At 39.7% G+C, this 23,043-nt stretch overlaps 1 protein-coding gene across 1 annotated transcript; it reads left to right on the top strand.

Annotated features, from left to right (window-relative positions):
* Positions 1-1,281: 1,281 nt before the first annotated feature.
* c14h21orf91 (chromosome 14 C21orf91 homolog) lies at positions 1,282-23,043 on the top strand. The gene is made up of 5 exons (XM_020631237.3): positions 1,282-1,409; positions 3,529-3,662; positions 15,976-16,470; positions 17,866-17,928; positions 20,093-23,043. The coding sequence occupies exons 2-5, from the start codon at positions 3,536-3,538 to the stop codon at positions 20,266-20,268; spliced, it is 861 nt and encodes a 286-aa protein (XP_020486893.1). The 5' UTR covers positions 1,282-1,409; positions 3,529-3,535; the 3' UTR covers positions 20,269-23,043.

Below are 23,043 nucleotides of genomic sequence, written 5' to 3'. Positions count from 1 at the left end.
CAGCCAGAGTAAATTCTCAGTGGATGAATGACAACACTATAGGATGTATATTTGTTGCTGTGCAGATGTGACAATGAATCCGAGTTTTACTGACAGACATTTTAGCATCACAAACATTAATCACTAGGCTTAAATCAACTCTGTTTTGTATAGTGCCAATTCATAACAAATGTTATCTCAAGACACTTTACAAAGATGCAGGTAAAGGACCTTACCTTTTGAACATTATCTACAAAGAACCAACATTATTCCATCATGACCATTAAATAACATTTAGCAAAGTTACAGTAGAGAGGAAAAACCTCCTTCAAGAGGCAGAACCAGACTGGTTTTGAACAGCAATCTGATGAGACTGTGCTGGGCTTGGAAAATGGGATAGAGGGAGATGCAGGAAGAAGGAGAAGGACAGAGACAAACAGAGCAACAACAATTAACAAGATAGACGTACAGCTTCACAATACTATTTTAATAGTATGTGTAGAATTAGCAGCAACAACTAAGTAATTCAAAAACATCAGGAATCAACGCTTCTGAAACAAAATAAATTTCAAAGAATTCATAATCAGGATGTTAACAGAAAGTTTTTATTTAGTTTTTGGACAGGCTATTTATTTGTTTATGGATTTGAATTTCATGTATTTGATTGTGGATGGGTTGCCTATGGGAGCCACGTTTATTCCCAACCTGTATAGATAACCTCCTACTCCACCACTATTAAAGTAGACTTTGTCTAACAGTTACAACTTTTAAGGATGTGGGCCTAAATTAACCCGATAGGGCAAAGGAAACAATTATCGGTCAGAGCCATTACGATGGCTGTTCCTCTCCATCTGTCGCGGGAATTCCCCACGTGTCACTTCGTCTGAAGAATGAAAACAAAAACAAAAAGCTGACAATGGTAGATTCCTTTTCATTAAATTTGCACAACCACAGTTAATACATTTAACACGGAGTAAATGTTCAAAATAGGATACTTTGTGCCTATTGCTTACGAGAGTTTAAAGCCCAAACACCATGTTATGGAAATGTTTTGATGACATTCGGAATACTTCACTTTTTAACACATTTAACCGTAGGGGTGTACTCACGGCAAGTGCTGTCAGAGGAGGCTTATAAAATTACAAGAATCTATTTTTATTCAGAAACTTCAACTACGTATTTCACAACTATTAACAACGATTTTTGTGTTTAGCAAAAGGGAACGTAAGTGATTTAATAAAGTGGTGATTGATGTCGTCCACCCCTTTGTATAAACTAGTGGTACATTCCGCTGTGAGTGGAGAGAAGCTCCTGTAGCTTCTGAGGCTTTGCCGTGACGCGCGGAGGTTCGTGTGCTCGCTGAGGCGAAGAAGAAACTAAGGTGTCCACGCCAAGGGATAAGCGGGTTAAAGACACCGTTTAAGACAAAGGTTAGTTTCATAAAGTATTGTTTTTATAAAGTAGCGACTCGGTCTTTTCTTTTAACGGGATACCTCGCTGTATTACAGCGGAGAATAACGGTCACGAATCAGCCTGAGCAGTAACTCGGAGGATGCTGCTAGCTTCACTTCTGGTTAGCATGTGTTTAACTGTGTGCGTAGAGAGATAAACAAGTTATGTTTGGCGAAGTAACATTCAACATGCATGAAATACTTTGAGCTGTTATCATCAAAAAGAAAAACACGATAGCGACGGTTAACCTCCGTGTCTGTGTGTGTAAATGAAGCGGGGAAAAGTTGAGCCTTGTGTTGTTTTCTTTATGTCCACTAACAAAGATGTGTAGTACTAAAGTGTTTTAACTTAAACGACCTGGAGTCAATGCAGTCAAAGCGATAAAATGCAGATTATTTCACCTTAACTAGCATTAAAGAGCAACTGAATAAGTCTTTGAAATGTTAACTCTGCTTCCTCAGACCTTCATGGTTTCTTTATTATGTGGTCAAACACTGCAGGAAGCAGACTCTTGCCATGCTAATGACCTATAGCATCCTTAGCCGCTTAATGTAAATACAACAAAGGGTATATAGCTTCAACATGTCTTTATATACATTTTGCTTTTCAGGTTTTTGGCAAATCTTTGTCCTTAAACATTTGTCTTCAAGGTGAATTGATAGCCTACCATAAAACTTAAATTAATTGCCTGTGCCTTTATTTACTTTATTCTATGAAACGATGACCCTGCCTGTTTTTGGGACAGGCCTCAATACCAGACAGACCTTCAACTATTTTCAAACAAAATTTGGGATGACCCTGATGAAGACCACAAGCCGAAACGCATCTTAAATTAAATGAATAAAGTTGATCTGTTGCTGGAGCTTTTTGACCTTTTCAAACAAAAATTGTACACAACAAAGATGGGACAGACTATGCAATTGTGATATTACACCAGTAAGAAAAAAATAAAATTAACTTAGCAAAAAGTTAGGATATCCACAAACAAAACAAGTTAAAAAAAAAAAAATCTATAATTTGATCTTGCTTTTTAAATGCCAAAGTGCTGCATGGCTGGTACACATGCCAGCGTCATTATTTCCTTCATGGACAGATGTTGAAGAATTGTTTTGTATCTTCTGGCTTTTTCTCCATATTTGTAATCTGCTAACCAATCAACACTAAATGCATAGGGGCCTCTAATTGTGACCTGCCTTTATTTGTCAATACGTGCTGCTACATCAGACTAGTGAAAGGGACTGGGCCTTAAATTGGGATGGAGTTTTATTTGTTTTTGATTGTTTCTTTTGGCATAAGTAGGAAAATATATTCAATTTAGAAAGGTGTCTGATTTTCCAGATACAAATGATAATAGAGCATGTCTGACATATTTTGGCATCAGTTTTGAGTATTTACCTCAAAAACTTGTTATTGGTCATACTGGTGTGCACATGATTAATGATGACCCATAAATGAAAAGATGAATGACACAGCTGAGCTACCACCTTATGGTCTCTTGCAATATGATTTCCACACTGTCACCAATATTACCAAATGTGTTGTGGGGAAAGACACCAGGGCAGATGTTTATCTTTCCTTTTCGCTCTGAAAAGTTTGTACTTTCTGACAGTTGAGACTTTATGGACGTTACACAGCTGAACAAATGTCTGTACCACAGCTTGTTGAACATATTTCAGTCCACACATTCGTACTAAAATAACTTTCACTGCAAAGAAGTTCTCGAAAGCAAAGCAGTCACACCCAGAGGAAGCGGAGTCGAGAAGCATTACATCTTTTAATATGCTCTAAATGTTTTGAGGTTAACCCTTCCGTTTTTACTTCAAATCATCATACCATCTTAAGTGTTGCGTTGTTTCTTTGTAGCTGACATCAGATTTCAGTCCCCAAACTAGCCCTGGCTAGAAATTTTAAAATGTAGACTTCCTCTTTTACTGTATTGTGTATAAACCAAAAATATCCCCTCCCCCTTACATCATCCAAAAATGCATTTTTAATAAGTTTATTTGAAAGTGTGACCTAAATAGAAAATTTCAGCCTGGTGGTTTTGAATTGATATTTAGCCATGTTCTCCTTTTTAACTGGTTGTTTTTCTCCCAGAGGCAGCATGGATGAAGAGGAGAAGTTTGTGAACATTGATCTGAACGACGACAATATCTGCAGTGTCTGCAAGCTAGAGACGGACACGGGAACCTTATCTTTCTGCCATGTCTGCTTTGAACTGAGCATTGAAGGTAAGAAACATAAGAGGGGGAGCGACTATTTGTTCACCATAGTGAAGAGCAAACACAGCGATGTTGAGATGGAAATTAGCTCTTCATATAAAGTTTATTTGTGCTGTCTGAGGTTCCAAAGTAACCTGCAGGATATAGTATGCAGTCTGACTTCTTAATTATGTTTTTCTAACCACAGTGTGACCTCTTCATGCCTTTTAACTACCAAACATGCACACACTTACTTGAATGAAAATTCACCTTCATCCCAAGTGTTTTCATGGGCTAGCTTCGTATAGAAACAGTCTTATGTGGGTAGATTAGCTGCCAAGCGTCTTCAGTATTTAGATCACACAATAAATGACTTTTGCAGAAAAATCTGAGCTGTAATATAGCCTCAGAAGCTTTCATATTTGTTGACGTCTCATATGATTGCCTGGCTCCACACACACACACACACACACACTCTTCTTTTATCCTCTTCACGAACATTGTATGGAATATATGTGTGGGGTAATGGGCCTGTTGGACCAAAGCCCTCTCGAAAGCAGGCCACTATGATTCTGCTGTTTGATGTGCCACTCCAACTCAAGAGCATGTGTTTGAAGTTTTTTCATCTCTTAATTAACGAGTGGCCTATTTGAAGAAGAATGGGAAATCAGAAGAGGATTAGATATGCCTCTCATTCAGCCCTCGTCTCACAGATCTCACAAAGGCTGTCTAATACGATGGTGAATTGTGTGTGTGTGTATGTGTGCACAGCATGGTTGTGTACGATTTGTACATCAGCATCATAAAGCTGACTAAGAACTCCTAGAGTGGTATATCATTCTGTTGACAGGGGGAGGAAATGCATATGCATAAAGATTTATAGCTCTTTTCTATGCTGGTATAAGAGAACTGGATACGGGGGGTATTGATTAATCACCCTGTTCTTTGTGCGCAGTAAAATAGTCTTTATTCTTCAGTCTCAGACGAGCACAAATAGAAAGTTACTCAACTGAAAGTTGTGTTTTTAGTGCTTTCAAGCACATTAATCTTCATTCAACATAAAATTATCCAAACATGGCAGAATGAGGCAGTCTGTCTTTCTTGGCATGTACATCCATCAACGCCAGAAGCCTGAATACAGCTTCTATTAAACACTTTACTACTTATTTAACAAACATGCGTAATGTGGGAACAGGCCGTGGACTTTATATATAGATGTCTTAACCTCCTACCGTTGTAGAAATGTGAAGCCAAAACACCCTCGCCAAGATGCTGGCATATTACGCATTTGGAGCCAGAGTATGTGCATTAGGGATCAACTAGTGGAGCCACGGTATTGACATCCCAGCAGCTCCTTTAACCAAAAAGTGAAAACCTACAAAAAGAAGTTCAGTGCCTCAAGGGTTAACTTGAGGCTGGCTGCAAAAACCAAGGAATTCTGATAAGGTCCCAGATAAAAACGTCCATATTCACAGCTGAAATAAACATGTTTACTGCCTGTTGCAAAGAATGATTATGGTGTGGGGGGCATATTGTAGATGTTTTCCAGGCCGCCTCAGCTTCACCTACTACTACATGGAATGTAAGGTTGAGATAGCATTTTCAATAGCCAGCATTGGACTTCATAGCACTTATTTTGAAATGAATTGGTGAGGTCACTAAGATGATATGCACATATTATAAATTATAATAAAATGTCAAAGATCCCTAAGGTCAATACAGTCCAAAGCAGAACAGATGAGTGTGTAGGTTTTAAGCATCACTCATGGTGATAGAAATATCAAAGAGTCTTTTGTTAGTGTGTTTTATTTATTTTGTTTCTTTTTATATCAACACATTACAAATTAAAACTAATGTTAATGACCATTGGGGCATTAACAGCACAATAAGCGCTAACCTGAATTAAATACCAAGAAAGGTTAGTTTTTTTATAGTTTGAATCATGTCCCATTTGTTGACATGGGGGAGGTGGGCTTTATGACTTGCACTGCAGCAAACCAATAGAGGGAACTCCAAATGCTTTGGCTTCACTTTCAGGGACTGTCATGTTGTCCATCTCTTTATACTGTCTTTGATTGAAACCAAAAGTGTAGATGATCACTCGCCTTGTTTTACTCCTGAAAGTATGACAATGGAGCTTGTTTTCTGTTTTTTTGTTTGTTGAACATGACCTGCATCATCCCCCTTGTAGTTGTTCTGAATGGAGGGTCAATCAATTTTGTTTTTTTAATTAGCTTGCACAGATTAGGAAATACATGAATTTGTTTGGCAAGAAAGAATGTCTTCATCCTGACTCTGTACGTCATCAAGCCATGCTGAACAATTGCTTCGTGTTTCTTCTAAACGCTCCTTATGTAACTGGTTATCTGTATAATATGTAGCGTAGTGCCTCTATCTATAACTTAAATACTCATTGCTCCCTCAGCAGTAGGATGTTGTGCACACTTTGGCATGTTAAAAAACTTAATGTCTTAGAGGTAATAATCCAACAAAGACGGGATGCTTTTTGGGCTAATTTAGGGTGCCCTTGATTGCTCCATTTAGTTTTCCAGCCAGGATGAAAACAAGCATCCTTGGTACTGTTAGTAACAGACAAGACCCCTCAAACATTAAAACCATTGTGAAATCTTCAGTTTTTATGATAAAGCCTATGTGTGGCTGTGAAGTGGCTGTTATGTAACTGTGGGGTCTGGGGGGAGAAGTGGAGCATTTGCAGACATGCACGTGTTTCTGATGCAGCTGAGCGAATCATGGTGGGAGGGGAGCTTGCCAAGCTGAATGTGGTCACTTTAGACACGGCTGGTTGGACACTAAGGCCGAGCCGTGTGCCTGCTGACTGCTCATGTACACATAAAAGCGATACCAGTCATTTGTCCTATGCCATCCCTCATTAAAGTAGAGGAGAGCAAAAATCCGATCAGCACAAATGCAGATAGAGTGTGCATAAAGTATAAAAAGGTAAGAATGCTTACAAAAAATAACCCTCCCAGATTCTTTCTGTCCTAAAGATATCATGCAATCTCAAGGGTGAAATATAGCTGCTGAATATTCATTGCTGTCTAGATCTATGCTGCTGGTTTTGAATATTTATAAGAAGCAATTGATGCAGAATGGCTTCTTGTGTTGTTTTTTTAAACCGGGAGGGTATATTGCACCAGACAAATCAAAATGGTGTCACGGATAAAGGCCCTCAGTTTTTATTGCTCTATACACCAACTGAGTATCAACAGAATTATAGAGTATTTTTATGAGGATTGTTAAGGGAAATGTCTCGTCACCCTGAAGAATATCTACACAGCTTTTAACCTGCATTGACTATTCAAAAGGAAGTCTTTTGTAGAGACCCTGCTCGAGTCAGAATTTATATCCTGCTGTAATCACTGCTGTTACTCGAGCACGAGTTACTGTTCACAAATTGTTGAGAAACATTTAACACATAAATACACAGTAAATAAATATAACAATAAACATGTGAATACCTCTATACGTAGTGATGCTGTTTACATTAGTCATTGCACGGTTATCAGAAAAAGTCTGTGTAAGAAAAGGTTGCTGGTGAAGGAAGTTTAAAGGGACATAGCAGCTAACGTGGTTACTTTAAATTAACTGGTTATTATTTGACATTATTTATTCGCCCAACATATTTGATGGGCTGTTAATTTGTATTAAATCGCCCTAATTCTGAATTATTCTTATTTCATTTCATTTCATTTTACACCAAAGATAGATTACAAAAAAGAATGGTGAAAATCAAAGCCGCTGAAGCCAAAATATCCTGGTTTTAATCCTCATAAAGCTTCCTAAATCGCCACTTCTTTGAAAACTGACCTAGAGGTTAGGTCACGCCCATTAGGGCTGAAGTCCTCTAAGCGGACAACATGGGTTCAAGTCCGACCTGTGGCTCCTTTGCGGCTTCGTCATTCCCAATTTCCTTCTCTAGCCACTATTTTATCGAATAAAGGCAGAAAAGCCCAAAAACAAATTTTAAGAAGAGAGGATCACGATAAAATCCATGTAGACAAAAGTTCTAAGCATTGGACATTGTTGCTTGATATGGATGGATAAAACACAAAAGTCACAATAGCCAGTTAGTCTAGGGATATCGCTGTCAGTGAAGAAAGTGGGTGTCCTCTTTAGAGCAGAGTAAAATGAGTACAATCAGTTGGCATGAAAGCACAACTGAAATTAAACTACCTTCAAAAGATGAGGAAATTGTTGGCAAAAAAACTGTAATATGTTGTTGTCAGTTACATAGCAGTCAGCGGCAGCTCGACTAGAAGACTTTGTCTGCAGAGCTTGGAAAGACACAGCTTTTTGGGAGTAACTGGTTCATTTAGTGTTTTTAATGGTTTTAATTACTTTGTTAGTTTGTGTTGTGGTGGAAGAGACCCAAGCGGATAATTCAGCTCTCGTTAAAAACCCTGTGAATTCTTACCACTGAAGGAATCTTAAAATCAGAGAAGCCAAGCTCCTTCCAAAATGTTATCAGCATCACAGCTTGCAGCCATATATATATATATATATATATATATATGTATATGTATGTGTGTGTTTTTATCTCCAAACTTTACCTCCTCCAGAGTCACAAACAACATTATAAAGATGTATTCGCAGATTAAGTAGTACCCCTCATGATGATTCAATTAAACTTCATGTGTAAAACCAGTGGAGTGTCCCTTCTAATGTCTGAAATAACATTTTATTGGAACCACACATTGCTGTTGTGGTATTGCTCAGCTCTAACAGACGGCAGCTGTGTAGTTTTGTCACAGCAGAGAGCAAACCCATTATGAGTTAACTGCTTATACTTAGATATTCATTCTACCCACCACTTCGCCCAAGCTCTGCTCAGAGATTTGCAAGTAAACGGGGATGTTCAGACTTGTCTCTGTCAACGTCAGCTGCTGACACACACAGGACTCTCAGATAAAAGTAGACAGAGCTGTATGCTAACTTGTGCACCAACTCAACTTCTATTGAACTAAACTATTTATCATCTTCAGATTTCAATAGGTTGAATATGAAGGCAAGGCGCTTATGTTGACGGTACAGAGTTGTTCCCTATCGAGGCTTCAGCCCACAGAAGCACCAGGTGCAGAATGTGAAGGCTGTCTGTAGAGAAAAATCGTTGAGAGCAGTTTGAGGCACGATAAGTGTTCAGGAAGCGCAGCCTTTGTTCTACCTCCAAGTGGTTGTTTCCTGAGGAAACTGCTTTGGCCTGTGTGCTGGTTCCATCCAGAAAGTACCCAACAGAAGTTGTCTATTTGTATGTTGCACAATCTCTTCAGAACTGGGCATTTCTTACTTACAGACCTTTCTTTTCTTTGTTCTTGTTTTACCATCTGAGCTTTGTACCACACATGGTTACACAGCCTTGAGCGTCAACACAACAGTATATAGCAGAGAACAACAGAGCTGCTGCAGTTAACACACCAAATCACCAAGAGCCTCTCCAGCTAGTCTCCTGTTATTGTACTTCTTCCCTGGAAGTGATGAAGCAGTTTCATGCTCTAGGAATCCATGGGTTTCTAACAAAAATGTAATCTTCTTAATGACTGTCTAACCTCACACAAAACCAGACCTTTATTATACATGTGACACCAAAGATCTTAAGATAGCGGTTAAGTAAGGCACAAGAGGCAGCCCTCCCATCCAGCCAAAGATGAAACCAACCTGTTTTTTAAAATGTGTCCTGGCTGATCTGAGAACAAGTGGACAGCTCTTCAGTGATAAGTTAGTTAATACTTGACATACTGTACACATTGCATCTCCAGTAATCACATGTAATTGGATATCACATCCCTGCCATAGGCAAATATACATATTCGACATTGTCATTATATAAAAGGGGAGGAGCTTGGCAATATTGACAGGTGTGTGGATGTAAAATAAAACAGTTCTTTGATCATGAAGCCTGATGGTACTCTACAGTTTTGTGGTTTTTAAGTCAGGTCTAAAACCTTAACTGCAGATTTCTAATAAAATTGAGAACTAGTGTCCTCCAAAAGGCTGCACTATTATAGGCTTTACTAAACTTAACATTAGGACTCACCCTGTTTATGTAAACAGATAATATAAATCTCTTGAATAACAACTAGATGCTGTATCTTTTGGTAACATTAGGTTTCCATCATAGCAACAGAGCAGGAATACATTTGTACATGGGGGAGATAAACATGAAAACAAAACAAATTCAACGCGTTGATAATCAGAAAGTATCATGCTTGTTTGGAGCAGAAAGTGAACAGGAGGGACTTGATGCTGCTGTTATTGAACAAAGTGCTCCGGGATCTTTTTGCATCAAATTTTCCTGTCCTTGTGATGACACATTTACAAATTTACACAGCTTACAGAGCACCTCGTAGTTCGGCCTCTATGTAAAATGTTTCCAACCCTTATAAGCAGCTTACTCTCTGGGGATTGCTTGGACAAATAAGCATTGATGTATTTTCTGAATCGATGTCCTTGATATGTTGCTCAAGTCCTAGGTCATGTCTTTCAGGTAGGCACAGGAGCTGCCTAGGCCTCTTTCCTCAGCCCTGCACAGGATTGTTCATTATTTAAATCAGCTGACCCCTATTGAATAAATATTTGACCCATTTTTTGTGTGAACACTCCTCTCTAATTTATAGATTGAGTCTTCACGTCCTGTGAATGACACAAGAAAGGCTTAAAACTCAAGAAATGTAATGAAACAAAACAGAAAAGAGTTAAACCCGGCAGGTTAGGTGCATTATCAACACTCCTGTGTGGGGACTAGACATTATTATGTTGTCCAGGACACATTTCACATTTGTTTGCACACTGCTGAAAGAATGTGACCACGACGTGCAGCACTTACCACCTCCACATGTGGTGTGAGCATTAGCCTCTGTCTTGGGTGGATTCACACATGCACTTTCTTTAAGCCATCTGTCGGATCAGCCATACTACTTAAATGTCAGGTGTAAATGTGGACCCAAAAAACCGCAGTGGGTTGACAATTGCACAGTATATATGCATGTATATTTAATGTGCAATACACATTGTGTCTCTGTTACTTGAATGCATGTTGTCTGTGGATGTCTGTATGTTTGTGCACTTTAAGGTAAAGCCTTTCTTATTTTGTTGTCAAAATGTATAATAATTATCAATGCTTTCTAGTTTCTTTTCTATTTAGGACATGCTAGACAGTTGTGCATTTTATTCTTCCATTGACATTAATAAACATTAAAAGTTTGTATTTTAGGAAAATATTCACCAAGTAAATTGGCACATTGAGGGGATGGCGCTCTTTCTTAGCCTGTAAACACCAACAGTATCGAAATGTGAGATTGATGACAGTATAATATATTAATCTGACTTTTACTCTTCAGGAATGAGTGTTGAGTGCAGCATATATCAATCTAGAGAGCTTCTTTTTTTTTTTTTCTATGTACTGGCCTTACTGGATGTGACAAGCTGTGCTTCCTAAAACCCTGAGAGATCTGAAGCTGGTGTGTAAGTTTTCAGTGTTTCAACCTTCGTTTTTGTACACAGATATTTTCCTCCAATGGTCTTCTGGTCTCCTCTGACACTGCGTCAGAGGCCAGACGTCTGTTCAGCTGCCAGGTTAAGCTAATTCCCGCACCACCATTCCTTTATTTTCTTACATAGTACAGGCAGAGTTTTGCTGAAGTCTTGGAGATACTAGCAGGAGTACATGCAGAAAATTCTTGCAGCAGGAGTTAGGAATGATTCAGTTAGAGCTGATTCTGGTTGCTGCTCGACAGAGGCTATTGTAGCGTGTTCTCATAAACAGCTCATTCATTGAGGCTGAACTCTTCACCCCAGGGTGCAGAGAGGCCTAATTATGTTGACTGTGGTAGCTATATGTTTGAACACAGTAGGGGTCCAGAGGTTTTCTGAACGTTCTGCTCTTCTGTGCCCACTGGTTCCTTTCTTATTTGGCTGTTGAACTCGTGTGAATAAGTAACATTTATCATAATCTACTTTATCTACTCAAATAGAAATAATAGTTTTTTTGTTTTTTTTACCGCCTTAAACTCTGACATTAATTACTTTTTCTCTGTTTGTTTTTTGAAGCCCTAAACTAACATATTTACATTGTAAGCTGCTGACAGACACCAGCGTCATTTACTTTTGGGTAAAGGTAGTTATCGTCTTCCCTCCTCGAGTGGTGAGTGGTAAGACCGCACAGCCGCCACAGCTCAGGTTGCCCTGTATCTCTGTTACACTCTCTATTAACTTTTAATTGTGGTATCTGTTGTTGATGTCATTTTGTTTTTTTTAAATCCCCATTTGGCATAAGAAAGCTGATGTGTGTGTGCAACTGTGAAGAGAGTCTTGTTTTTATGTTTCAGTGATCTTTGGGTAAAATAACCGAAACAGATGGTATAGCTATCAGGTTCATTCAATTTACATGTTCAATTCTAACTCAGCATGTTAATTAATCAGGTGTTATGTATAATTTGGGATCTTGTTGTTTTCTAACACTTTTATTTGTTTAAATATTTTAATGGTACAAAATGCCAAAGACAAAAAAAGGAACAGGAAGATGAAGGTTTCATCCCCTAGAGCTCATAGTCCGTCTCTTCCAGTTTTTTTGTATAATTTTCCAATCGCAGTCTGAGGGAAAATAACAGTTTCTGTGTATGTGTTATTCAGTGCAGTTATGTCTGTTATGCTGCTGAAAATGTGTGTTGGTTAAAAGGTGGTTAGAGTTCACATGTCATTGAGTTCACTCTTGTTTTCATGAGCTGCCTGTTGGTGTCCAAGCTGTCCAATGCAGCTGCTGACTACACATTCCTCCAGGCTGTGCCATGTAGCCCTATTTGACACCTTTCCACAAGTGACCTCTACTCCACTTGTCCCAGCTCCTCTGAAGTGTGTCATGGATCCTATGTCCATGCTCAGCACACACACTTAGGGTTTAGGGCATGATTCTCCAGGGCAAGAGAAAAGGAACGTGTCCGCATAACTCTGTACTCTGATAGTATTGAAACTTGTTTAACATTACGTCTGACACTTTCCTTAACTAGAGCTACTGTATTTCTGTTTTGATTGAAGCTCTGGCTCCTCTGATTCTTGTGGTGTTTTAATGTATTTGATTTCTGGAACCACTGATAATTATAGGACATACCATGTCTTTGTATTGTACTTTTTTTTATGAGGGTCTTTGATTTTGTTAGTATTCACTGAACAGATTAACCTTGACTCCCTACTCACAAAAGGGCAGAAAGAACAAGCCTCTCACTCATCAATGTTGTTGTATTCAGTTTCTCTAGCTGTTACAGCCGAACAATGTTAATTCACCTCCAGTGAGTGGGGTGTGTGTGGGGGGGTGTGTGCGGCTGCAGGCGGGCGCGTGCGGGGGTCCGTGCTTATGTGTGCAGCCATGAAAGACAGTAGCGCTAAGCTGCTTATAGCTGGAGTGAGGTCTTTGGCTGGTGGTGCACCGGCCTGTATGTGGGCCAATGATTTCTCTACTCTGCAAAGTGGTAGTCAGTGTGTTTTTGTGGTAGTCCAAAGACTGGGACTGATCGGATTATAACATGGCTGATGGAGAGACAGAAAGCTTCTGCAGCTACTAGTGAAGACATTTATTGGCCGCTCAGTAGGCTAAAATCTCTCACAAAAATCCACATTCCTTTACACACACACTGGTTCCTTCCATCCCAAATATAATCCATGTTAAGTCTTTCTTTGCACTAGGGTCAATATATGCATATGCTAAGAATAGCTCTCTGCAAATACAGTTGTGTAATGAGCTAATACCTTCCTATGTACTGAGGCATATAAGATCCATTAGTGCTGACTGTCCCACAGAATTGTTATATGATTAGAATGATATGTTATTTGCCCAGATCCTGCAGGCATAAAGCATCATTTCAAAGACATTCAAGGGAATGACCAGGGATCGAAACAATTGGAGGATATATTTCTGTCAAAACAACTGTCTCAGAAGATGATTTAACACTAAGAAAGAGTGACATTGTCTGTTATCTGTATTTAACAATAGGGCTTGGTAATGGTGGTGTGTGTCTGTACAAATGTACATATTCATGTTGTAGTCATGACTTATTGCTTCTTATGCTCATCTGTCTGCTGAGAGAGAGGCCTGTTGTGAACGTACCCAAGTGAGCTCTAAAATCTATACAGACAATAAGTGACTAATCCTTTCACCTCCGCCTCTGACACATACGCCTGTCTGCTGAGAAATGTAGGCCGTTAAAGGAAGGCCATCGCACAAACAAACACCTGTGCACACACTCTCACTAAAGCCTCATCTATTATCTCCTGCACAAACACAGTTTTCACTCTATTTCACCTCCACTTTCACTTTGTTTATCAAGCTCTGCTCCAGTTTCCTAGAGGTTATTTTTGATTTTGGTCCACTTGCTGCTTGTTAATTTCCTCTGTGCATTTTAAAATGGTAAGAGTGTGACCTGTTTTTAGTGGATCCAGGAAACATTATTTTCTCACCATTTGAATTATTCAACACAGGTCCATATATGCAGAACTTTTGTGCTTGGCAAAATATAAACACCATAATTTTTACTGTATTGATTCGTTTTTATTTATTTTTCTGTGTGTGGCTTTATTTAGATAGGACAGTTGATAGAGCAGGGAGAATGGGGAATGACATGTGGGAAAGGAGCCAAGGGTCAGAGTTGAACAGAGTTGATCCGGATATTTTAACACGCCGAAGTCGGACTGTTTTTGCTTCATGCGCCACTTAGCAGCTTTCATCGGAATGAACGGGACTCCGCCTTCAATGCGTTAACCATTTCTATCATACATCCATGCTCTGTACATAGGGCAAACAAATTACCCCCCCCCCCCCCCCCCCCCCCCATTTTTTTTTTTATAAAAAATTATAAAAAACTAAAGGAATCACTGCTGTGTGTGTCTGAGTCTGTGTGTTTGTGACGCTCCTGTTGCTTATTTACATGTCTTGGTTGGTAATGCAGTGTAAAATCACACACTTGGACACCAATATAAGGCTAGGGTGGCATACAGTGGCAAAGCATGGTTGCGATGCTGTTGCAGCCATACAATGGAAAAAGGTTACTCAGTTATATTAAAGTGTCCCTCCACCGTCTCTACAAGGCACAGGATGTCCAGTGAGGGGGATTGCTAGCTGAGCTGCAACTTCTATCCACATGATTTACATCATGTTACCATTTATGGTAGTTTTATTTTGGTTCACTCTTACCCTGGCTTCCAAACACTTTAACTTTTGTCTGTTTCAGAAGACATCCACTTTCCTCTCTGACAGCTCAAACAATGTTTTACAGTATGAAGTGGTCATGGTCTTTACATGCAATCAGAACACTGCGGATTAACTGGCTGTTGTTGCTATTCCTGTGTGTGATAGGCTGTTGGATTTTTTCATGTCCACAAAAAAAGATTTTATGACTGCTATCAACGGACGTTTTATTATGATCCCCAATCGAGGTATTTTATAGCCTTACTCTACTTCTGCTTTCTTTGATGAGAAGCTGAGAATGTTTGGTTTGTGGGCTCAAGGTTCACTGTCTGTTTAAACTGGCTTTGATATGGACTTAGACATATTTGTTATGTTTTCCCACAGTGTCATTCTTTTGAAAGAGTGGAGCTTGTCTCTGCATCTTCCTTATTGCTTGACAAGGACAAGTAGATAAAAAAATATATATATATATATTAATGAAGTGCTACTTCTTGCAGACTGAGACCTCTGTTCACCTCCTAAAATTTCCAAATATGCTTTATGTGTATGCATGGAGACAGGGTTAATCTATTATCCCTGCTATCTCAACGCTCCACTGGCTAATCCACTGCTCACTAAGCGGCTTTCCCTCAGGGATCGCTGCAGGTCAATCTGCCAGTTTAAGCTCGATTTCATACTCATTTACTTTTAGTTGCTGTGGCAAGTTCAATGGGTCAGTATTGCATTTCTCATTAGCTGCCTGGATAATTTGTTTATTTCTTACTATTTTATTTATCTTATTGATAAAGGTTTGAAACACTGACTCTTTGGAATCCAGGTAAAGATCATACATGATGACATTATTTATGAAGCTTATTTTGAAGTCCACATTACAAAGTGCTATAAAAAGGTGAATTACAATTGAGGGATAACATTAGCAGATTAGCAGAAGAAAGTGAAAACCCACACAGTGTATTGAGAAATTGATTATTTTATTGAGAAAAGAAATAAATCAAAGCTTAAAGGAAATGAATCTCAATTAAATCCGAGCAGGCTCTCTGATAAAAGTATGTGAGTTGATAGTGATTAGAATAAATGGTTTTGTTTGAGTGTCTATAGCCTTCAGTCATATTTCACTTGTTGACTCATTGCTTTCTGTCTGTGTGATTGCAGGCATCTCTTCTGCCACCTTGTTGCACTCAAAGTCCCTGCGAGGCCACAGAGACTGCTTTGAGAAATGTCACCTCATTGCCAACCAGAAGCTGTCGCGTTCCAAGGTGTCCAGAAGTGCCTACGAGGGCATGAAGCTGGCCTTCAGCCAGAAACTGAACCGCATCATCCAGTATGCCCAGAACAAAGACTCAGTCCCCTCTAATTGCCCCAGCAGACGGGGGGCCAAGCTGCTTTGTCAAGGTGACTGCAAGCTGCTACCACAGTCAGATGCCCAGGTTCCCAGGTACACGCCCCGCTGGGACACATGCAAAGCTACAGGGCTGCCAGATTACGCCATGGGAATGTTGGAGTGTCACACGGCGGAGGAGTTTGGGCTGCTGCAGGAGTCGTCGTCTGATGTTTGGTCCAGTGATGGCAGGAATGGTCTGCACAGCCGAATACCGTCGTCAGGAGGACAGACGCAGCTCAGACACCAGGGACACAGCAGAGATGAATGTAAGCACTAAGACGTTTTTTACTTTAGTAACTGACTCTGTGGTAAATTGAAGTAGTAATAGAAGTTACTGCCACAATCTGACCCACAGTCTCTATACCACAACAGCATCACTAACCCCCTGTTTGAAATACATCCAAACTGTTTGACCGTTGTTGTTAGCATCCTCCACACTATATTGGCTCCGCATAGCAAAATGCATAGGTCTACCAGCGAACTGTCGACAATGACGTGGCACACACAGGTGCTGCTGTAAACACAGAATATCAGTATAGAACTGGGTTGTATAGATCAGCCTTGAGGATCAGCTCCATGGATCAGTCTAATGTCACAGATACCCGATCTACCTATTTGGTTTAGTATCGGACCAATATCCATTACCAGGATTGAATCGCTGTCTGTCATCCTTAATCTCTGAACTCTCTCTGAAGAATTCAGAAACCTCCGAGCATTTATGTGTCAGAAGTCAGAAGACGAAACAGTAACACATTCCTAATCGCTCTGCCCTTCGTCCTCTTCTGTGTTGATCGGTGCTGAGAAAAGTTGTTTTTCTTATAACCCTGAGACACAGATTGTTCTTGGCTCCCTCGTATCACATCAGTACTAAAAGCTGATTATGAGTACAGTCTTCTCTAAAGGTGCCTACTATAAATTCTAATATTGTAAATGAGACATGACAGGCATTTGACAAGGTACACATTGCTTTTATTTTTGTGCATGTTTTTACTAAAGCTTGTCATCAACCTGCATTACTCAGTGCTCTGAATACTTTAAGCCTGCATATTTACAGACACAAGTGCATTTACATACATACAGGGGGTGTGGATGGGTGCTGCAGCATTTGTTTACTGGACCTGCTTGTGTCTCCGTCTATAGTTTAGTCATGGATGTATAGAAATGTATTCATTTGCCGTTGACTTAAACAGTACTATTTGCTCGATGATTGAGTTGATTTTTCTTAAGAAGCCCCCTGCTTTGAGGACTAAAGCCTCCGTACATGAGGGGCTACCTAAACATTAGGTCATCAGTGCCTCGTGATTGAGTTAATTTGCCAAACCCAAACAACTTAATTTTACAATTTGCGGTGGAAAAATGCTTGTATTCAAACTTACTCCTTGGAAAATGCTCAATTTGAATTATAATCTAGTGTTTACTTCACACTATCACTTGTGAAACACACATTAAAATACTAGAAAAGAATCGTAGGCCATACAGAACTAAATCTACAGACAGTGTTGATGCTTACAAACATCAAAACAACTCTTAGATAAGTGTTCGCTGAAGAGCAGATGTTTCTGAAACCTTTCCAGTACACATAGTGACCATGACGGAGCTGTGACTGAGCCAAATGCTGTGTACACTGGAGGTAAATAATCCCAACTGTTTTTTTCTTTTAGTGACCAAAATGAGTGTGGACGATCTCCATCAGCTGAACGGCCAGCTACTGATGCAGTTACAGAGTAAGTGGTCTTCACTTTATGTGTGTGAAGTTGTTCATTACGGCAGCGTAACACAGGCTTTGATATAAAGTTTGAATGATGAAGGTTTTAAAAGGAACGCCGTCGGTCGCCCTCGATCTGTAACGCTCATGTTTATAAATGCCCTTCATAGAGACTTGTTGCCTTCAGGTAAAAGCAGATTTAGTACTGAGTGTTCACACGCCATATTACAAATTCAGAACAGAAGACTTAATACAGCAGGCCTGATAAACACTGGAGGCCTTCTCTAGTCAACACATCATCTCCTCTCATGTGACAAGCTGTGTTGAATCGGCCACAGTGGAGTGTTCTCTGACGCACACCCTGCCTGTCTGTTCACTTCAGTCTGCAACACTTAGACTCATTGTTTTCTACACACAGTGACAGCTAAGAAACTCACATCAGGTCTCAGGCAAGTTACTTTTTTTTTACATCTGTAATTCAAGTACCCAGCAGATCCTGGGGTGGCGGCTTTAGCAGGGCAAGTATAAGATCCCAATCATCATGGAGCCGCATAGTTATTTTCTTTTTCACAGGGATCAGATTAACCAAACTGTCACTCTGGTTCATGTCAAGAGTGAAATAATGCAAGCCACTATAAATTCTCCTCTGACAAGTGAAGTCCTGTGGCGTACACATTCTTAGTCACCCTTCAGGAGCAACCGGGTCCATAAATAATCATAATATTACTCATGACAGAATGGGATAATATAGCTCTAAAATATTTAGGAAGACAACACATGACCTAGTTTTATGATCTACAGCAGAGATTTCCAAACTGTGCTGGATTACCACTGGTGATTCGATTGAGTGTTTTAATAAAGCCTGACAGTTTCACTCCCATTGTTCACAACCTGACAAAAACTGTCATTAATGGGTGTCAGTATTCTAGCCCCTAGAAGTCCTCCAGAGAAGCCTGCCCAACTTCAAATCTGACCTGTGGCTCCTTTCCTGAATGTCGTTCCCCACTCTCTCTCTCTCTCTCTCTCTCACACCCCGATTTCTGACTCTATCCTGTCTCTAAAAATAAAAGGTGTGAAAAGTCAAAAAAAAAAATAGAAATCTTCAAAAAGAAACGTCATTAATTTTGATTAACTAGAGAGAAAAATGATTGTACATTTTTGATATAATACAAGGGGTTAACAAAAGTTGTTGTTCATTTAAATATTACAGAAAATAAATGTGCTTGTCCAAACAGCACGCGATGCGAGCGTCAGCGTCAAAATTAGCCTGATTCTATTGTTACCTTTTGCAGAAAGAACGAGGAAAGAGGGTGCTCTTAAAAGCACTGACGCTCACTTTTCTTTCCCAACAGAGCTTGTTAGCTTGTTGTACAAAGGGGAGATAGTAATGCATTGAAAATATCCACATCATGATTGAAATTTTTGAGCTTTGACTTCAACACCAGAGACGTATCTGTCACTGAGTCAGCGGAATTTGATTAGACTACAAGGGCCAAAAAGCAGACTGGGAGCTCCACATATATAGACACACAATCACACGCTTCTGTTACGACCTCCTAAGGCCGTACAGAGAGGGGGAATCACTTTGTCCCCCATTGCGCCTCTCATTCAGATTGAAGGCGAAACGTCAAAGGGGTGTAAATATCGCTGCTTGAAACAGCAGTCTGAACAGGGTTATGTCTTCTTCTTCTTGTCCTCCTTCTTTGTCATCTTTTTCTTCATAGTCATTTTTTTGTCCTCCTTGCCCTTATTATTTTTTTGATATTGTTACTGCTGCTTTTACATTATTGTTGTTATTGTTTAGAAGTGTTGAGTGTCGTTTTATTTGTCACTGTGTTGGTATCTGTGTGGAAGGTGGTTCTTCAGAGGTTTGGTGGTAAATGGTCTGAAAATGTATATAACCTTTGACTTCTAGAACTGTCTCGTCAGAAAAAAACTACGTCCATGACTGTTTTGGTACACAAGCTGAGATCCCTGTCTAAAGTTTGATTAGTTCCTATCTCACACTGATGCATTGTCTGCCATGTTGTCTTTGCTTTCTGCTCCTTCATTAATCTTTGTTATTGCTTCTCTTAATCTAGTTTGTCTCTTTTGTTTGTTTGCCTGTGTAAAAGTTGACCTTGTGTCTGAATGAAAACAGCTGATTCTCATTCCTCTCTCTCTTTCTCTCTCTCTCCACACAGAGGTCTTTGAGGAGCTGACCGTCGCCGTGCAGGAAAAAGACTCGTTGGCGTCAGAGCTGCACGTGCGTCACATCGCCATCGAGCAGCTATTCAAGAACTGTGCCAAGCTGCCGTGGCTGCAGATCAGCCGCGCCGGAGTCAAAGCTAGCAGCAACAGCAGCGGCCCTGTAGAGTGAAGAGTGATCTGAAGGCTGACGAACACTTGAACTAACTGTCTGGAAGAGCCTTCATGTGCCCTGTGTGACTCTAAAGCACCATGGTGACATGTAGGTGTTTGATCCTCATTACAGCAGCATTAAGGGCTGAGTGGACATGGCCTCTCCTCTCGTGGTTGCAGTGATGATGCAAGGATTAATGAGGAATTGCTGTTTAAAACAGACTGCTGGTATGAACTGATTTACAATTCATGTACCCAGAATGCACGCTGATAGCAGCTGGAGACGAGTCCTAGCACAAGAGGAAGTTCTTTTTTGGACATCACCCTAAAAGAATATTTCAAAGATTCACTGCGTATAGACTGAAAACAGAATCTGACTTCATTTGGTTTCATAGTTTCTTTGGTTTTACTTTGCTGTCCAACATTTTTGAGTGTGTGGTCATGTCACACATGGCTGTTTGAATATTGGTTTTAACACCTCTTCATACACCTCCATGTGCTATCTGATGGTGTGTGCAGTGTTTGACAACACAGCCTAGATGAATACTTGCTGCTGATTACAGGGGCAGCGGTCGTATGAGCATTTCAAAGTGCATTGCAACTAAAAATAGATGTGTGTGAATTGTAAACTGTATTAAGAAGCACATGTGCTCCTTTGGGGAGGGGGGGGGGGGTAACCTAAAGCCTTGGATAAGCTGTCCGATGTCTATCATGTTCAAGCACTGCCGAGTGTAGTGTTTGATTGCTCTCCTTAACACCGTTTTATATTTTCCTCTAAGCTGCTCAAAGAAACATAATGTCTTCAAAAAAGAGTTTTATCCTTTCCTTGAAAAGACCCTGATTAGAGGAGACGTCTGAGTACATGTTTAACATTTTGATGTCTTAATCGGAGAGACTGAACTGACGTGGAACACATCTGCAAAAAGTGAATCATCCTTACAAATACAGGTGTCTTTTAAATATCAGAAATGTTGAAGTATTAAAGAATTTGAGTGCAAAACAACTTCTGAGCATTCAGAGCTAATTCGGGCTAATTTTGAGCCCCAAACAAGAGTTAGCTAGATTTAGATATGTGTGTTTAAAAAAAGCCAAAGCCACTCCCCTGAAACACACAAACACTGAAAAGTGCAAAACGAGTCCAGCAGGTGGACTGTGACATCATCGCATCTGTCCAAATGAATTCATGCGAGCAGTCAGAGATTTAAATATATATATCTTCAGGGTTTTATTTGTCAGAGCGTTTGATTTAAATATTTCCATGGAGATCTAAAGAGAATTTTTTAACAGATTTAACAAAATAAACTTTAAATAAACGGCACTCCTTTATGTTGAATATAAAGACAAAATAATCTAAAGAAACAAAAGACCAATCAAAGTGTTCAAGCTAACGAAGCTTTACCGGCTGTGTTTATGAAGTCATACTTTGTAGGAGCAGTTTATCAAGCAGCACGTGGATATATCCGCTAACAAAGCCTCTGAATGTTTAGAGAGCTGCTACAAGGGAACGTTTCTGTTTATCTCAGCTTTTGGTTTTATCATAGCTTTTAATGCCGCTGACATTTACTTGATACTTGTTTTCTGTCCTCAAGCTTTCAAGCACAAGTCGTACGCAAGGCTCTAGACTAAAACGAGCGCTATCAGAAGAAGAGAGTTTAATGTGATGGAAGAGAAATCCAGCTGCCAAACCAAAGCCTGAATAGTTTCTGTTCACATGTGAACATCTAGCATTTGACTTGGGTTGAATTAAAGAGAGGTCGTTGCAATACCAAACCGATTTCAAACACACGTGGCTTAGTGATTTTAAACATTTGTCTTTTTCTTCTCAAAGTGTCGGACATCATTCGTTCTCAAGCACATGTGGCGTATCTGTGTTTTATTTATCTTTTATATTGTTCTAGGATGGGCTCGCCCTCTCTCCTGTGTGAGAGCTAAAGCGAGATGACGCAGCAATACGAACACGATGGTTTAGAGTGTGCTGTGCCTCTGGAGGTCCCTGAGTTTTAGAGCAAAAGGAGACAAAGAAGGATTTAAGGGATAGTATTAACAGTCAGTGTTGCAGAAAGCCTGCAGTCTTTTATTCAGGAACCCTATGCAAGACAGAGAGAAATAAATCAGAAGCCTTATCGAGTAGAAATATCTCTAAGAATATTGGTCCATCTGAGTTCGCCTCAGGAGTCGCAGAGCGAGTCGAGTATTATGCGCTGGTGAAGGACGAGGTTAAAAACCAGAAAGACGCTTTAGAAAAAGTCTGCTTTGTCAGTGTATCTCTTTTCAGCTCTCTTTGTAAGAGATTTAATGTATTTGACCCCTTTTTAGGGTTAAAGGTTTTAGCTTCATTTTAAACTTTAATCTTGGTTTGTATCTGTCTTCAGTGTGTTGGATATTTGAGAGTATTCAGATTACTTCTCCTTAGAGCAACTTTCCACTCATTTGATCCTCAGTTGTGTGTTTTTTTTAATGTGTGTTTTTATGAATGCTGTGTTCTTGCATACTGTGGAAACATGCCTGGGCTTGTGCTGCAGGCTGCCTAGCTTTGGTTTTTCTCTATTGATGGTTTTTCTTTTTCTTTTACTGGAGATGTAAGTAAACCTGTTACACTTCCACCTCCCTCCTTTTTTAGACTTGACTCTTTGTTCGTTTGTTTTCTGATGTTAAAGAGGCTGCATTTGTGTCGTGTGATGCATTTCTATTTATTCTGTGTGTTCAAGGACCGAAAACAGGCTGTGTGATTCGTGCTTAAGTGACAGGTTGTATTTTGTAAAATATTTCAATTAAACAAAAATATTTTTTACTA

Source organism: Labrus bergylta, chromosome 14 (assembly GCF_963930695.1).
Source record: "Labrus bergylta chromosome 14, fLabBer1.1, whole genome shotgun sequence".
Classification (NCBI taxonomy): domain Eukaryota; kingdom Metazoa; phylum Chordata; class Actinopteri; order Labriformes; family Labridae; genus Labrus; species Labrus bergylta.
Note: the sequence above shows the minus strand (reverse complement) of the source record. Positions and strands in the feature narration are given on the sequence as shown.

Excerpts from the sequence above, each read along its gene's own strand:
- c14h21orf91 (XM_020631237.3), top strand. The coding sequence starts at position 3,536 with ATGGATGAAGAGGAGAAGTTTGTGAACATTGATCTGAACGACGACAAT. Across the intron at positions 16,471-17,865 it reads GGGACACAGCAGAGATGAAT|TGACCAAAATGAGTGTGGAC; the intron begins GTAAGCACTAAG and ends TTTTTCTTTTAG. Across the intron at positions 17,929-20,092 it reads GCTACTGATGCAGTTACAGA|AGGTCTTTGAGGAGCTGACC; the intron begins GTAAGTGGTCTT and ends CTCTCCACACAG.